The sequence below is a fragment of the Ylistrum balloti genome, unplaced genomic scaffold (assembly GCF_031769215.1).
Source record: "Ylistrum balloti isolate Yb309-2 unplaced genomic scaffold, AGI_CSIRO_Ybal_v1 Utg370396, whole genome shotgun sequence".
In the NCBI taxonomy this organism is placed as follows: Eukaryota; Metazoa; Mollusca; class Bivalvia; order Pectinida; family Pectinidae; genus Ylistrum; species Ylistrum balloti.
This window is the reverse complement of record NW_026782273.1, coordinates 81,461-100,294: the sequence shown is the minus strand read 5'-3', so window position 1 is coordinate 100,294 and position 18,834 is coordinate 81,461. Positions and strand designations below refer to the sequence as shown.

Sequence of the window (18,834 nt, the reverse complement as noted above, 5' to 3'; positions counted from 1 at the left end):
ATCTGTATTAACAACAACCCATTTTCATTTTTTTTACAAATAAGATATATTTTGAAACAGGCAAAAACATTACATAGTAATATTTTGGCATCACAAGGAATTTTGAATCATAAAAAATCGTTTTATTCGTCCTTCAATATCGTTGTCGAAACAACTATTAAGTTTTTCAGCCTTTTTTTGTTTATTTATTTATTTATTTATTTTTTTCAAACTTGAAACTCTCATTGAAATTTTGTTTAATATGACAAAATAGTTACAATATCGTCTACGCTTTCTGGATTGTATTAACGTTCTTCTGCGTCAGACATGTGTTCCAATAACATTTTAAATAATTTTTTTGTTTCCTTGTTTTAGGTGTATATTTATTTTCTGCCTCGCGTAAAGCACATAAATTGTCATTATAGCCCTCTTTCACGACGTCCTGGATCAGGATTCTCGTCTAGTGAAACGAAATACAATTCAGTAAGCGTTTTACATAACATTTAGAAATCAATCCAAAAATCTCTTTTCCACTTACTTTTGTTATGTTTGTTTAAAAAGAATAGAAAAAAAAAAATAAAAACGAAGCGAAACAAAAAAACAAAAAAACCAGAAGTATACACCTGAGGAAATCTTACTACAATTATTTCAAAAATGCTAAAATGTCCAACCTACAGCACAAGTCTTTCAAAACTGTTGATTCTCGAGTGTTTTTTAGAAACATACAATTCCATGTTAGTCATGAAACATGTCAAGTTTGAAAATAGTTTAGTTGAAAACAAAACAAGAGTAAATATCTGAACTTTACAATTATAAAACGGACGAATAGAAGTTTAAAAAGGCCGATCAGGGTACCTTACTTTATGTCTTGATAGTAGCAAGCTTGCAAGGGAGGCCTGAAAATGTTGTAGGTGACCATGTCATAACACGTCCCGAGAAACGTTTTGACGGGTTATAAAAATAAAGTTGTACTTACCCGCAATAGGTCCAGCAATGCAAGTACTGATACCCTTGAGAGTCATCATCACTCCCATCGCAGCAGAATAGTCTTGTGGTTGTACAAGCTTCATGGTTGTAACGGTAGAAGTAGTGATACACACACCAAGGTTTATCCCATAACAGACCAGAAGGACGGTACACTGGGTAAATGTTTTTGCATGAGGGAGCAATGCAGTCGCTGTCGATCCGATTATTGTGAAAAAAGCAGGAAGAATGAGGACGCTGGTGTGAGGAATGTACTTTTTACACAATCCGGGTAAAAATGTTGACAGTGCACTTCCAAGTCGTAAATAAGAATATAATGTCATTGCTGATTCAGAATCAAATCCTTTTGTCGTCAAGAAATCAAACAGAAAAATTAAAGACGAATTTATAAGTGGAAACGAGACGCATAAGGCTATAACGTATATGATATAAATTCTATTGGTAACCAAGACATGTAACAATTTCATAAAACCGTCCGCTTTTGATAACGATTCAGGCACTAACTCTTGTGATTTGTTAATCGACAGCGGTTTACATACAGCGAAACAACATATCAAATTTGCCGTAAGTCCACCAAAGATAAGCAAGCAACCTCTCCATCCAAACTCTAGAGTCAGGTATTGTAGAATATAAGGAACTAATACAGCACCGCATCCTGTTCCAAACGAGACGAATGACAACGCCATTAACCTGGCATTTCCTTCAAAGTATTCACTGACGCTAGTGGCTGCCGAAATAAACGCTGCTGAGAATCCAAGTCCTGTTGAAAATTAAAATGAATATAATAACCTACTATCAAAGCTATAAGATCCGTGCGTGGGGTTAAACCAGCTAAGGTCACCCAATAGGGCGCATGTCCCTCAAAACTAGTAATCAAAGAACACTATCAAAGAAAGTTTTAATAACGAGGAATATCCACGTGCAATAGACTAAAGTTTTCCAATTTTGGTGTTCTCAAGGGTTTCCAATAATGAAACAACTGCGGTCATGCAAGGTGACGAACAATCGCTTGGTTCATATGTCATGCAGTGGGACCTAACGGTAGAATTAGTATTTATAATGCAAATATTTGTTCTTTTAGATGAACTACTTGTTTACAATGATTGGCAGTTAATTCTTACGGACCTGACTAATTCTTTTAGCCAGCTCTTTATGGTATTGTGTGTGGAAATTGAAATGTCAGAACCCAACAACAAGCAACATACTAGATATATAATCATATGTATATACTTTTCGACATATCGGTTGTTTAAAAGATTCTGCATACAGAACGCCCACTCGAAGCATTTATGTGGAAATGAAAATATAAGACATGTGAATGGAATAAACATGAAAACACACATATCAATATTCTATCGTCAAAAGCTTGTTCGAAAAATACATTTTAAACACTGAAGATATAAATAAACACGTTTACATTAATTTTTACATTAATTTATTTCCGATTGAAAAACATACTATTTGAGAAACCTTGTACGTAGGCTTGATAACCGGAGCGGATGTAAATGAATGAGGGTGGCTTTACCGACTTCTATCAGTGCCGACAAGAGTGATATATATAAACCGATATTTAAGTTTATATTTATATTAAAACTGTTTTGAATTTGACGTCAGATAGTCGACTCTTGATATGTCGACATAGAGTTCACATTGTTGTCTATGAATAAAGAATCCACAAACAGTTAAATTCGCATCGAATTGTATTGATTACATGACTTAGTTTTGATGTTACCTGTCATTAATCCGACTGTAGCTATAAGATAGGGGATACTTGTGGCAAAGAAAGAGAGGACCATTCCGAGTGTTGCCATTGCGCTTCCAGTTATCCCAGCTGTTCTTGCACCATATCTGGCCACAAGCTTCCCACAAATGACTCCTTTATGTTTACAAGTAGAACATATAAGATGAATTTTATTAGAATATTCAGGCGCAAATACAGATATTCATCATGTTATCAACTACGTATATATAGTTAAAACCCCTGAATGCTTGTTTTCAATAATAACAACCTAACAATAAAAATTGCTTACCTGCAATATCTAAAGACCCTATTGTAATTGACTGAACAATAGCTGTTTCCGCCTTGCCTTTCTCAAACGATGTGAGGAGCTCACTGTTAAAGACTGACATATTGAAGGCAAATCCGAGACAAACAAACATGACATAATATCCAGATAACAGCACCATCCACTTTCTTCTACTCGGCGATTCCTTCTGAATATGATCTACGTCTTTGTCAGAACTGAAATGATACGAATTAAAAGAATACTGAATATATGATATATTCGCTATAAAATCCGTCGCTAATAGATAGTTCGTATTAAAAACGTAATTTAAATCAGGACATTGGAATGCACATAGTAATGTCACAGGTTTATACGTTAATGATAAACAACAAGTATAAACACATTACCCTAATTCAATCAGATACTTCTGTAAAGCGGCCAAGTTTCACTTACTCATGGACACCATCATCATATCTTTTGGGTATATTTTTAGAGAATGCAAATGACCAAAACCAGTTTTACAAATTAAAGCAGTGCGTTATATGTAGTCAGAAAAAAAATCAAGAAAATGCCAACATGGCAACATAATCATAATCCAAACTTAAATTCCAAAACATTAGAGCAAAATATGAACAAAAGAACGATTTACACGGAGACCCATGAAAAAGAACAAAGATAATAAGACAAATAAGAACAAGGTAAACAACAATGGAACCAACAGGCAAACAAATGAGCATCAAATACATCCAGCTTCATGCCGCGCGGAGAAATAGTATTTTTTCGATGAGATCACTATGGCGACCATAAAACTTCCCCATAATTTTATCAACCTGCATCTTTTGAATCCTTGTGTTGCGAGTTTATATAATATATTACTATAGGCTATAACACAAAAGTAAGACTTCAGTATCTAGATGTTTCACTCCAAATTGCCCAGAATGATATCCGACAAGTAACAAGTCTATACTTTTCTTGTGCATCCATTTTTGAATTCCTCTTGTCCGAAATATTAGTAAACCAGAGTTGAAGGAGAATGTATCTGATTTTTTCGTCTGGAACAGGTATCATCGACGACGATTATTTAGCTAATGATATGTTAGATCATGTACAACATAGTCTTTGTCAACGAGTGATGAATCACTTCAGGGCACTATTACACCACTCATGTATAAACTTTTTGCAGGAGAGTAATTGTTTTCTTTTGGTAATATTTTGCTGCAGTATTACAGAATTTGAGTTTGGATTAAGACTGTGACATGCTGTTATTTCCTTGTTTGTTCTGTGTATCGAACTTTTTGTGGAACTAAGCCAAAAGACGTATACATATAAACCCAGAACGTCCTGGTTTGTTTTACTTCATTTCACCTTGCCCATATCGACAAGGTAATTCTACAAGCATTAGAAACTCTTTATATGTTTTTAAACACATATGAAAGATGTGTCTTCCCCAAATGAATTCTCACAAATATCATTTTTTCTGCATTCGTTATGTTGATATAATTTTTGTGAAAGATATTCCAAGAAAACATGCTTGGTAGTATAAAGGAACTGCTTGTTTCATCCACGGAACTTTAGGTTGGATATTAGAGAATAGCTGATGTTACGAAAACACACACAAAAATACCGTCATATTAAAAACGTTTGAATACCAAATCACATACAATATAATTTAGGCAAAAGTATCAACAAAAGAAAGATTTACATACAGACTCGTAATAAAGTATAAAGGAAAATTAGACCTGGTGTTATGGAAGGGTAAGCATCTTCTACTTCATCAACGCCATCCGCCATGTAAATCGTGATCAATCTATATAAGATATTGTACAAAATAAGAACATGGTGAACACCTACGGATGATAGTTATTAAAATGATTTAGATGAAGCATATATTAAGGCATTTGGTGTATATTACTTCCAATACAGAACCTTGCAAGTTCAAACACTTCAATATTTTGGATGGTGAATAAGGATCATGTCAGAACTTCATAGATCATATCAATAATTTTATTGTCATTATGCTTTTAACACCACCTACACCACCCTTACTGCTGAAAACATATTACATCATTATTGCATAATATAGGTGCGTCTCTTCTCATAGAGTGTTTGTAGTTATTGCAATAAGGTACAGTTAAAGAAGAACTTACTCATTGTGTGTGGACATGCATAAAGTACAGTAATGTAAATATTGCATAAGAAGATGCTAGTGTTAGAGAATAGAACGAATCATTGTTTTTTCCAGTTGCATCAATATTTAGTTAAAATTACGATTTCGTCATCAAATGATGTTTCTGACCAAACATAACAAAATTCTGCCACATCGCGAGAAAGAACTTCTAAGAAATGGATACATAATAAATATCCTCTGTTGTGTCTTCTGTTCATGTTTACATTTATGAACAATTTGGGTCAAAATAACTTCAATCCAACAAAAGAAGGATTTTGGAATTAAAATAAAATCAACGTGCAAACAGTTCCGTTCAATAAAGTCTATGATATCGACTTTAAAATTAACAGAAGTAATTTAAAGAATGAGTAATTATATCTACTTTGGGTCCTGTACCAAGGGCTCCAGGAGGTCAAGAAAAGAAAATCTATACAAGATTGTTTTCCATTTCACATTATACTGGACCAGGTGGGATAATAATATCTACAGAAAACATGAACATCATGCACATTACAACCTATTCCTGGGTTTTTTTTTTTTTTTTTTTGTCACGGCCGGGCAGAACAGATACATTAATTTACGTGAGTGTTTCGTGTCACTTGCATGAAACAGAAAAACTGTAGCTAAATTATTGAAATCTATATCCATTTCTCCCTTGCCTTGACTGTTGAGATACACGAACAAGATATACCGGCCTGTTTTTTTTTTACGTAATTAGTTGTGTATTTATACAAGTTGTCTTAAATGTCTTAACGACAAACGAGTTCATAATACCTTTTAAAATAATTTAGAATTATAAACAGGAGTATCCAATAATGCATCAAACTGCATCATTCAGCTGTTTCGACCGTCTAGGACTAGTCAGTGACACTACAGACCTGCACGTTGAAGCCTACGAGAGCACTGAGAATAATGAATGGTGCATGAAAAGTCATTAAATCTTGATGAGGAGGCCCCAACCGCATAATTTAGTATTTTTTGGATTTTTTTGTTTGTAATTTTCATATTTGAAACATGCAGTTCCAACACTTGGATTTATAATAAAAAGAAGAAAATATCAATATGTCGACATAATCAAATATGTCGAAATCTTTTCCCGCTTGGTATGAAACAGAAATCGGCTGAAATGTCTTTGTTATCATTCGAGGCTTAGCGAGATCTTGCGAAATCCTTCGATTTCTTTTTCAGTTATATTGATATTTATTTGTCTTTACAGGAAAAAAATAAGCCATCGTATACCCACCTTAATAGGAAATTGATAACATGACGAACTATTTTACATCAATCGCTTGCTTTGAGTCTTTCCTTTAAGAAAATAATCACCGATAGCTTTCCACAAAAAGTATGATAAATGTGATGATTTCAATTTCGCTACTTTTTTGTATTTCTAGAGAGCAGCATTCTCCATCCCGAACCTATGTTTTTTTATATCGCAGTTGATTCAATATTAAAGGGCTGGTGCTCATCACCATTTTCGTGCAAGAACACAAAATACTTGTCTTATTTGGGGTTGTTCTGTTTCGTTATGTGATAAATGACTTAAGTATACCTGTCGGCTCGTCTTTGTTTACCGTGTTCTCATTTGGGAACATATAATTACGTACCTGCATTTGGATTTACCAAGATTCACATGACGGGTGTCGTCGATGAAGCAGAAGACGTTTACTCTTTTTGGAACACCAAGACGTTTTTCCCTTGTGATTTTTTATTTGTATCTGTGTACTTTTTTGTTCATATATTCTGCTCCAGCTCATTAAAACTTTCACCAGTTCCTATCTGTTATAGGTCCAGCCATGCCATTGCTAATATTCATGAAAGTCATTTACACTTCTATCCTGGCAGAATAATCCTTCAGTTGTACCAGTTTCATTGTTATCACGGACTACGTGGTGGTGCACCGACCGAGGGATATCCATAACAGACCAGGACGACACTTTCCTGGATATGCAACTCTGCATGAGACTGCAGTCTTTGTCGATCAGACGAAAAGTATTAATAAAGGTAGAAGACACTGTTGTGTTGAATGTACTTTTTACATAATCCGGAGAAGGATCTTCCCGATGCACCTACCCGTCGTAAAATGAAAAGTAGTAGCAGCTGCGAAAGCAAATCCTTTAATCATCAAAAATTAATCGGCACATCCATCGTTGGGACGGCACAACACCTAGTTAAAGCGTATATCAAACACATTGTCACCGAAAGATAATGATAAGGCTATGGAAAAGCATATCATGCCGCAAAGGCAGCTTTATCGCTAACATCTGTTGTTTTAAACTTCATTTTACTAATTTTAAACAATTTATCAAACAGTTTTTAATAGTTCAGTGGCAGGAGGAATGGAATCAATATACCGATAATAAATTGCACTCAGTAAAACCTATCATTGGTGAATGGTCTCTATGCTATAGAGACAACCACCGAGACGAAGTTGTCCTTGCCCGTCTTGGGAAAGGCTATTCATACCTTACACATTCGTATATGTTGAAAGGCGAAGATAATCCTCGATGCATAGAATGTGATAAATCATTCACCGTTAAACATTTTTATTTTACTGCATTGACCACCTTCTGTCTTCTCAAGAAGTTTTTTCATCGTAACGTTACAAGTCTAAAGACCCTTTTTGAGACTGTCGAGATTTATAAAATCCTAGGTTATCTGAAAGATGTCTTTTACCTTTTAGTATGTTTGATGTTATTTCCTTTTTGGAACGACGCACCTTTCACCAGTTGATGGCCCTAATGACCTTTTATGTCTTGACGGGCCGTTAAAGTTGTAATAATAATAATACCAATGTACATAGCGATTTTATAAACGATTAACCATCAATGGCTGTTTAGTCACGGCATTATCTCAATTTATCACTTCACTTTTAAATATTATAACTGATGTGGTAAGTATGACAACGCCTTCAGCCTTGCTTTTTCTTCCAAATATTGCTAAAAGCTGCAAAGAATTCCGGTCATTTAAGTGGTATAAAGATGATACAATAAAAAGTAACGAAAGACATTTTCACAGGGATCACTACAGGGACACGAAGCATAATTTAATGTTCAATTGAAGACACGACTGCGGGAAAACGGAGCCGAGTAATATTATACAGCTTCTGCATTTGCTTTACTTATTTCGCGCCAGAAGTTTATATTCTAAAGTTATATACCGTGGTACTTCACCAGTCGAAAAATACAAAAATGCATGTTTTTTTAAAACTAACTTTAACGTCGATATTTGCTGTTTTCGATTAATGATAAGATGTTTGAAATACTATATATATCATATCAATGTTAATTGTGTTTCCAAATTTCAAGTGATGTTTTACTCTCAACGTCTATTAACCGAAATTTGTAACTCGTCTACTGATAATACTAGGATGGCCATTTTCATGTCTTGGGATAGGGACATATAAATATTATATATACATTCCTGGGATGTTTGTTCAGTTTCAAACAATGTGGTATATTTAAATACACAATAAAAAAAAACCTTGTCATCTATTAAAAAGGAAATTTACAAACTTTTATTTCATGTAAATTATTTAATTCAAATTGTTATTGTCCAAACAATTTCTTTAATCATTATCGTTAAGTTATCCGATTATTCTTATTACTATATTGCTAGTGTCACTTGTAACGTTAGTATTGCTTTAGGAAGACCATGTCTTAATATATATAAACTAGTACACTAATGGTAATAGATGAACACACATGCATCCATCATATTAATGTGATTTTATCTAAATTATGTATCAACATGTAAGTATAAAGACACAGACATTTTATTCGGATATATTTCTTGAATCATAAAACTGACGGTGTCATAACTCCGTGTTACAACATCAACTTTAAGGATTATCTACTGTACATACGAATTTGTAAATTGTGTACACACACGAACGTACAGTCCATCCCAGAAAAACCTTAGTAAGCTAGGGCATATTGTCTTTTCTTTTTTTTCGAACAGATATACTCCTCTGACTTTACCTTTCAATGTCTATTTATTTTTTTTAAATAATAGTGTACATCAGATGTGCTTCCTGTTTAAATAAATTGTCTGATTTGCCTCGCAAACCGTTATGGATTGCCGACATAACAGACCACAGTGTTATTAAAAATAGGAAATTTAGCAACATTTTTGGAAGTGAATGATCCCTTATGTATCCGTTTCCTAATTATTGTATCAACTGGTTCGATTTAGACGCAATGAGCTCTAATTTATACACATTCATCAAAGTACACACTTTTTTAAAAATAAGTACATTGGACAAGGTTTACGTGAAGGGTGTCGTCGATGAAGCAGAAGGCGTTAACCTTTAGGAACACCTGGTCTTATATTGCTTCAAATGCAGTTTACATTCATAATCACTGAAGGATGACCTCGATGAACGCTACTTGAGTGCTTGTTTGTAGTGGGTGTAATACCGTATTTTTTGGAGTAAAGCCCGTGGGCTATCTGTGATGTTTTCAACCCATTAAGGCTACATGCCGGTGCGGAAAATCTGTAGTTTTTTACATAAGGTAATATTGTGTAACTTTAAATGTAGCATTCTGAAAAATGTAAGAATTATATGATGTACACATTAAAATATGGCGGAAAAACTACAAACACGCGAAAAGAAAGGAAAGTAGAAGGCTAAGGATTCCTGGTGTTGGAAAGTGGAAACAGATTTGCCTCCGCAATGTCCGTTTAAAAGATATGGAAGAAATACCACCAACACTACAATCGATTGTTTAAGGAGTCAGTGAAAACATACACTATATGTCTTCGGAGTGTGTCAGTTATATTAAAAAGTGTCTTTCGTAAAAGCTGAAGATGTCGTAAAAATATATGCTTATTTCATTTGATTGCTTTGAATGAATAATCTATATTAAAACATAATATTTATAATCCTATGGAACATGATTTATCTACCACTTACATAATTCCTCCTAACGGAATCGATAACGGAATGCTGGGTTCATAGTTCGTTAGATAACGGTATGATGTGCATAGTTCGTTAGATAACGGTATGATGTGCATAGTTCGTTAGATAACGGTATGATGTGCATAGTTCGTTAGATAACGGAATTATGTGCTCAGTTCGTTAGATAACGGAATTATGTGCTTAGTTCGTTAGATAACGGAATTATGTGCTTAGTTCGCTAGATAACGGTATGTTGTGCATAGTTCCTTAGATAACGGTATGATGTGCATAGTTCATTAAATAACGGAATAATGTGCCCAGTTCGTTAGATCAAGGAATTGTTGTATATTCTTTCTCAGGAAGAGAATCAGTGTCCTTTACTTTGCCATCCGGATGATGGCTTTGATATGTTTTTAGTTAGTGCTGCAGCTAATATGAAGAGATATGTCGCCAGGCCAAGAGCGATCCAGATGGAAATAACACCAAACAAACTTAAAGCTAAAGGACAAATGTTGAAAATCTCATATAGCTATAGTATTTTACAAAAGACCGAGATAGTTTGTCATATTCTATAATAAAGACAGACATCTTTCAGATAACCTTGACTTTAATAAATATGAACTGTTTCAAAATGGATCTTTATAATAGGTTTGTTTAAAAGATAGAATATGAATAAAAAGATACAACACGAATATTATTATTGCATAAAAATGTATTTTCATTTTTTTTTTCAAACAGGTTGGATGTTAACGTTTATACTGTCCTGGCACCTCAGAACCAACCGGCGACGATTTTGCTGATATCAAATACACTAGCAACAGTGCCATATTAGATCTGCTATTTGAATTGGATACTCTAATGTCGTTTTTGCGAGATCATACAAATTCCTACGTCATATACAAGATAACTTTTTTAAAAAATCTAACACTAAACCAGGGGAACAATCATATAGTGAAAAACCCTGTTGCATTATTCAAGTTAACGTCCATATCAAAGGCTGTATGTACACTTAAGATGAATTCAAGTTTTATATGTCAGAAATTTCCATTTTTTTTACTTGAAAATGTATTCGGATGGTAGTATTATAAAACATGTTCCGGATACACAAACTATTACGTGTAGGACAAACACATATGTTAGAAATCCGCTATATCTGGTTGCCATGAGTTCAGTCGACAATAATTTGCCTTGCCCCGCAGTTAAAATAGGATACAAGGGAAATGGAATCCTGGTCATGAACATATTGAACAGAGTGTGAAAGGTGTCCTTTCACCTAAATGGTATAGATATCTCTTACAAGGATATTGCATTCGCAAATGGAGGCTATTTTTTGTGTATCGATACATTTTCATTGAAATACCAAAAATCAATGTTCGACACGATAATACGAAGGGCTTTAGAAGTATTGTAAATACAATTTCTACATCTATATATCGTTATTCTGTATAATATATGGTTTGATGCAGTTGTGTGTAATTCCAAGTTTGCGTGATGGGAAATCAGATCTTTTGATTGTGTTGATGTCGTTCCTACTGCTTGCTCAGATCTATTTCTTGCTAATATCTCATCTTGCAATTCCAAACTCTGTGAATGGGTTGGCATTATTCATCATATTTCTTGGATATGTGCGTTTGTTTTCATGTTCCTCTCATTTCGCTTAGATGCTGATATAAGAGATTTACAGGTCTATACCAAATCGGAAAGATCTGTTGTTACAGTTAAGTATATTCTTGTTGTCTTGACGGAAACATGGTATCGTGGAAAACAATTTTATTTCGAAAACACTTGTTTTATTATTAGTGTTCGACATTCCAGTTATTTTAACTTTGTGTGGAAACTTGTTTTTGCTTATCAGCATTTATAGTTATATATCATCTACATCCATTTCAACGAATTCAATTAAGTCTAAGGTAATAGTTTTCATGAAGATATCAACAGTTATGGGTTTTAGCTGGATTATCGGAATTATTGCAATTTTTTCACAATCCGACATTCTTCTTTTTATTTTTGAAATACTATCAAGTCTGCAAGGAGCTCTAATTATGATTTCTTTCTTTTGCACCAGTCGTGTGAGAACATTCTACAAACAGAGTGTTCAACGATTGATGGTTAAATATTCAGCCACAAAAACAATATGAGATAGGTGGAACTTAATTGTAAAATGAAAACCAAACAGGAAAAATAAGAAAATAATGGAATAAATGGTATTTTGGTCTCCACGTAATGTTAAATCCATGTTGAAGTTAGTACCACGTTTTAATAAAAAAATAAAATGACATAGAGACCACAATACCAGTCTTAAAACTCCGCTTGGAATTAAAAGATAAGTAGAATAATAGTCTCGTGTGTAGAAATATGCGATAGTAGCATTTTATACGGATAATGCTTCGTTTGTGGTTTTACAACACCTCTCAGACATGAATACATTATTATATAATTATACAGTTCTAATACAAGAAACAAAAACAAAAAATGAACAAAGTAAAGACTTACAACATAACAAAACTACAAAGGAGAAAGCAGGCATTCTAATATGACAGAAACTTTATTACAGAAAACATGTATGTATATCTATGTTTTGTTTACAAGCTAATTCTCTTGTTTAAACATATTCTCTGGGCAGTATCAAAGAAACGTATTTAGTCATGACATTTGTAGTTTTGCCTTTTTCAACAATGCAGATTATCTGTTTGTTTTGCTTCCTTTATTCATAAAATGTTTTCGTTGTTGTAACATTTGTAAATGAAGCAATAACACGTGTAGTCTTCATACAGAATGAAAAATGCAATACAAAGTAACGTCCTTTCCTTTCACGACAGACAAAAAATACAATACATACATTCCTTTTGATGTCTTCATTTCCAATACCTAAACGTTAGAATGAAAACTGTTAAAATTGATAACATTTTCGTATCTTTGTCATATCTGGTATATATCTCATATTTAGATATATTTTTAATGGTGTATAGGATATTCAAGGCAGGAAGAATTTAATACTTTCCTAAACACGATCTCATATTCCTCATCATAAACGTCGTGTTTCCCATAATAATGTTTACAGTCATTTTATCATGGTATTAGTGTCATCAAGAGATGAACACCGCTATCTACTGCACACTAGCAAGACAGCCATCGTGTTTACATTTATACAACGGAAAATAAGTACATACTGTATATCAATCGTGAATAGAAATTGAGCATTTCTAAAATTTGAATATCGAATCAACTGTGACATCAACAAAGAAGGGATCCCATTACGGCCCATAATTGACTACAGTCGTTCTATTGGTGACAATTTCTCCAGATCACTTGCAGGCATTTCAGGGCCCTCAGTGGGGAAATCAAAGCATTCTGTCAAACAATTCAAAAGACCATGCAGAAAGTATGTCGGCGGTACTTATTCAAATTGATCAGGGATTTCTTATACACAATGTAGTGTTTCTTGCCACCAATACATCATGTGACAAAGCATGTGGTATCGTTCTGAACTACCTATAACAAGACTGCACATTGCGAAAGAACACCAATCTCCATATCTAGAAGTTTTGCTTACAACATCATGTTTCCAAGATACCTTCCATCAACAACGGTTTGGCACAGCTATGGGAATCCAAGTGTCTACAATTTGGACAAATCTATTCTCTTCCAAGAGAAAACTTCATCAAAAATAAGACAAAATAAGAACAAAAGAAATATTGACCCAGAGACTCCTGAAAAAGTACAAGAAAACGATATCTTGATGACATATTGGAAGTAGCTATGAAATGGTTATTTAATTATTTGACTTGGTTTGATTGGTCTAGTGGCGCAGTGGTAACGCACTCGCCTTTCACCTTGCCTCCGGCGTTCGATTCCAGAAATGGATGTGAAAAGGCATGGGGTCACCTGCCCGACCACGGGGGTTTTCCCCGGGTACTCCGGTTTCCTCCCACAGTAAGACCCCTCTCGCGCTTCCATCCAAGCCAAAAAGAGTGCTTGATTTAAGTTGAAAAAACTTGCTTCGCAATTGTTGTAAAATAAATAAAGTTTATTATTAATGATTTGCCTGAGCATATCCTACTGCAGATACAGCATTTAACCAAGAAAATACAAACATATTTAGTAACAATGTATTCCCTTTTTCGTCACGTTTTATTTCAACTCTACAGGAGGAATATTTTAGCTCAATTTAAGGCAGAGCGTATTTTTACATATTTTTTATTTTCCTACTGCAGATACAGCATTTAACCAAGAAAATACAAATATATCAACGAAGCATAACCCAATCTCAAATTCAATAACACTAGGACAAAATCTGAACAAAAGTATATCTAAAAGGAGACACTTGAAAATGTACAAGGACAACGAGAGCAGGTGTTCCGGAAGAGTAGCGTCTTCTGCTTCATCAAGGACTCTCGCCATGTAAATCTTGGTCAATCCAAGCAAATGAAAATAAAATGTACGACAACGGAACAAACATGCAAACTAACGGGAATCAAACGCTCTAAGTTCCATATTACATAAAGAAGTATTTTCTCAATGAGATCACTGCGATGACTGGAAAACTTCCCTACAATTTTCATCAATTTGCATCTTTTGAAATTCTTGTGTTATGAGTTTGTCCGTCAGTTGTCGCCTCCTTGCACTAAATCCGTGACAATGAGAAAAGACAATTTAACAGCAAATTAACTGTGTCATTTAAACATATAAAATTCATAATAGGAAATTAAATCATCGCGTTTATCATATAGCTTCGTGGAAAGATGCCCATGTTGATTTCATTGAAAGAAAAAATCGAGATAAGCGTCTGATGTAGAGCAGTCGGAAGTGTCCTTGATTTCCGTTTATTATGGGTGTATGCGATGGACGTGGTCAATAAATATTCTGATTATTTAAAGACAAGACGTCATCAATATTCCTGAAAGTTAAATTAATCGACTTAGCAAGGTCTTTGTGACCCGCTTTGATAATCTCTTAAAAAAATTCAGTCTCGTTTGAAAGCAAACACAAGTCAGCCAATAGAGGGCTATAGTGAACATCGTTGATTCAATACAGTGTATTTCACCAATTTAAGGTCTTTGAATCGTGTATTTTACTAATAAGAATGCAATGGGGATGGGTGATGAGTAGGATTGCGTCTGTTATTGACAATGAATACATTTGACATTTCAGATATATTCAAAATACGATTAAGTGTTGATTATGACATGTATGTTGATCTACCGTAATAGATTCCTGACAATCTTAATCTCCTAAATGATTGTTGTAAAGCTATGGTGTGCGTTATTCAACTATGAAGCGACTTGTAAATCGTTTATGTAACGCAAGTCTATATGACATCACGTTTTTGTGATCTGGAATGTTGTCTGAACACCTTAGTTAATGAGAGGTCACCATGCAAACTGTAAATATACTGTAATGGTAATAGGAAACACAAATGTACTAGAATTTAACAGAGACCATCACCATAGTTTTAATAAAAACATTTTTATTTGAAGGTGAGAAGGATTGCCGTCTATGTGTTCGATACTACTCCGCCTGGCGGTTTGTTTTCCAATTTCTTCTTTACTATCGCTGCTGATATGAACAGACAAGTTGCCAAGCCGAGTTCAGCGGACACGCTGTAAAATGTTATCGTATAGGATCCTGTCTGATCAGTTAACAGCCCTGAAAAACATACAAGCGTGTAGATGTATGCCGACATATATACGTTCAAGTCATACGTAGAATAAATTAACCTACTTTAACGTGGAAAATTGTTGCAGATAAGCAAAATATGAGAAAGGTAAACAATACATAACCAAAACGGAAATTATTTCTTTCAACATATCACTTCTTATTAAGGCGTTTTTAGGACAACAGCCATTAGCCATCGAATAGTGTGTGTAATTTCTTGCAGGGTTATGTTCCAAAAAATCTTTCCTAAGATTTAGCTATTAATTGAAGCAACAGTGCAATTTTACTAAATCAATCCTGCATAAGATAATAACAATATTAATACATAATGGTATGTAATACATATACATTGTGATACAAGTAAAAATTAATCATGTGATATCTCCCACATATAAATCTTATTTTGTGTGTGGGTTGATTGGATTGAATGAATAATGCCTTTATATGATTAGCATATAAAATGAGGTAAGGCATTTGAAAAGAAAACGTATGAAAAATCCTAAAAGTTTGTATTTTTTTTTTTTTTTTAAATATTTCACTTATACATAGAACAACAATTATTGAAATGTTTAAATCCATATGGGAAGGTTGACAGGCCTAAATCTTCATATATTTCATATACCAGGTAGTTGGTTAACGCACTAAAAACAACGCTCGCATACACAGTGTACAGTATCTAGCACACAGCTATGCTATATGGTCGCACATTTTGTGTGGTTTAATAAAACTGTTTTGCTAGTACTTAGGATTAAAAAGCAAACGGAAAACACGCGTAGTGATGGATCAATAGCGACCTCAGAGGTCTTAAAATTGATTGGTGATTCTTAAAGTCATTTTCAATTAGACAAATATGTAATTGCATATTTCGTCCAGTTATCCTATCGTGCGCACATCGCACGTCGTTTAACGTTGTGTGGCCCCACAACTGTAGATAAATAACTGTCACTTGAAGTCGTCGTCTACGATCAATTAAATCAGGATATTTGTTTTGTTTTCAACGCATCTTTCACAGAATTCATCTCGATAAAAGCCTCTTAGATCATACAAGGGACAGTGGAAACAAAGTCATGTGTACGAGTATTTAATAAAAATAAAATTTAAAGAGTTTCTTACCCTTTATCGGTCCAGAAATACAACTACTGATACCTAAGAGGGTCATCAGTAGTCCCATTCCGGCAGAATAGTTCTGGAGGTTCACCAGCTTCATAGTTGTCACGGAAAAAGAGGTAGTACACACACCATAGGTCATTCCATAAAAGACCAGAATGACACTATACTGAGTATAGGTTACTGCATGAGGGAAGAATGCAGTCACTATTGATCCGATTAACGTGAAGAACGCAGGAATTAGGAGAACATTGGTGTGAGGAATGTACTTTTTACACAAGGCTGGCACAAATCTACATGACAGGTTTCCAAGTTGGAAAAACAAATTCAGTAACATTGCTGTATCAGGTTTAAATCCATTTCCAATCAGAATATCAATTATGAAAATCATAGACGAGTTCATAGCTGAGAGTGCACAGCACAAAGCTACTACGTAAAGTATAAATACTTTATTGCTCAGTAATACCTGTAATGATTTCACAAACGTGTTCTCTTTAGGAGGAGAATCAACGTCTTTATCTACATGTTTTATTTCCTTTGAAATTCCGACCGAGAGTGGTTTGCATATACCAAAACAACAGGCCATATTTGCCAAAAGTCCTCCTATGATAAGTAGGCAACCTCTCCATCCAAACTCTGCAATAAGGTATTGAAGAATGTACGGAACCACTATAGCACCGCAACCTGTTCCAAAGGAGACAAATGACAATGCCATTAGCCTAGCATTTTCTTCAAAGTATTCACCGACGCTAGTTAGTGCTGAAATGACCGATGCAGAGAATCCCATCCCTGTTGGAAAAAGCACAAACTTTAAAAAGAAAGCTAACACTCTCTTTGTTATAGAAGCACATTCAAATGCAACAAGAAAATACCATAATTTTAGTAGAATAATAATCAAAACTCAAAAACGAAAGAAAAATTTACACGGAGACTACTGAAAAAGAGTACAACGAGAATAAGACCATGTGTTCTGGAAGAATAAGTGTTCTATGTTTCGTCGGCGAAACCCGTCATGTAAAAATGTAATGCCACGTTCTCAAATTAGAGCGAAGTAAAATCAAATGAAACAACAGACAAAGTACCGAACATCAAACATCCAGCTTCACGTCGAACAAAGAAAATATAATATTATCATAAAAATCTGTCACATACGTATTTCACAAACGTTTATCTCTCAAAAGTCACAGTGAAGAGTTTATCTGTTAGTGCCACGACCTTGCACGAAATTTGAAATATTAGGAACAGTCAATTGAATATTGAATCAACTGCGACATGTAAAAGGCATAGGCTTGTGATGCAGCGTATCGATACTCGATTATGTATAAGCATCGCAGACTTTTAAAATGCACACATTTAACACATGCACTGGCCTCGCATACATACCACCCCGATTCCTATGAAGATTTCGCCAGTTACATTTTCTCGTAATAATTTGATAGTATTTTAAACAGATTTTAAACAAAAAACCAGGGGAACTTACCTGATACAAGTCCAAGTGTTGTGATGAGATAGGGTATATTTGTGGCAAAGAAAGAGAGCACCATTCCGAGAGTTACTATTGCGCTTGCAGTAATACCGGTAATTCTAGCACCATATTCGGCTACAAACTTTCCAGACATTGCTCCTTAAATGAACAAGGATGACAGAAATAGGAATTCATATATTGCTTTAATACAAAAGTATTAATACAATAGCCATTAATAAAGGTTTTAATGAAATAATCATACCTCCTAGAGAAAGTACACCGACCGTTGTTGATTGAACGAGAGCCGTTTCCGCTTTACTCTTCCCAAAAGATCTGAGGAGCTCACTGTTGAGGACAGACATATTGTAGGCAAATCCAGGACAAAGAAACATGACGAAATATCCTGACAGCAACACTAACCACTTTCTTCTTCCTGGCGATTCCTCTTGAGTGTGATGTGCTTCTTTGTTGGATCTCAAATGATACGAATCAAAGGGGAACATGTTAAGAAAGACATATGCATATGTTCTTGTCAAAACGTTAATTGTAAGCATTAGAATATATGCATCTATAG

The 18,834-nt window shown here is 34.4% G+C and overlaps 1 protein-coding gene across 1 annotated transcript; it reads right to left on the bottom strand.

Annotated features, from left to right (window-relative positions):
- Window positions 1-1,653: 1,653 nt before the first annotated feature.
- LOC132554356 (monocarboxylate transporter 14-like) lies at window positions 1,654-18,622 on the bottom strand (the record flags this gene model as incomplete). Its single annotated transcript, XM_060218661.1, has 5 exons — window positions 18,523-18,622; window positions 18,276-18,419; window positions 17,281-17,584; window positions 2,994-3,205; window positions 1,654-1,723 (listed from the first exon to the last, which is right to left on the bottom strand). Coding segments are annotated over exons 1-5 (830 nt in total), but the record flags the coding sequence as incomplete, so codon positions are not given.
- Between the last annotated feature and the right edge of the window lie 212 nt (window positions 18,623-18,834).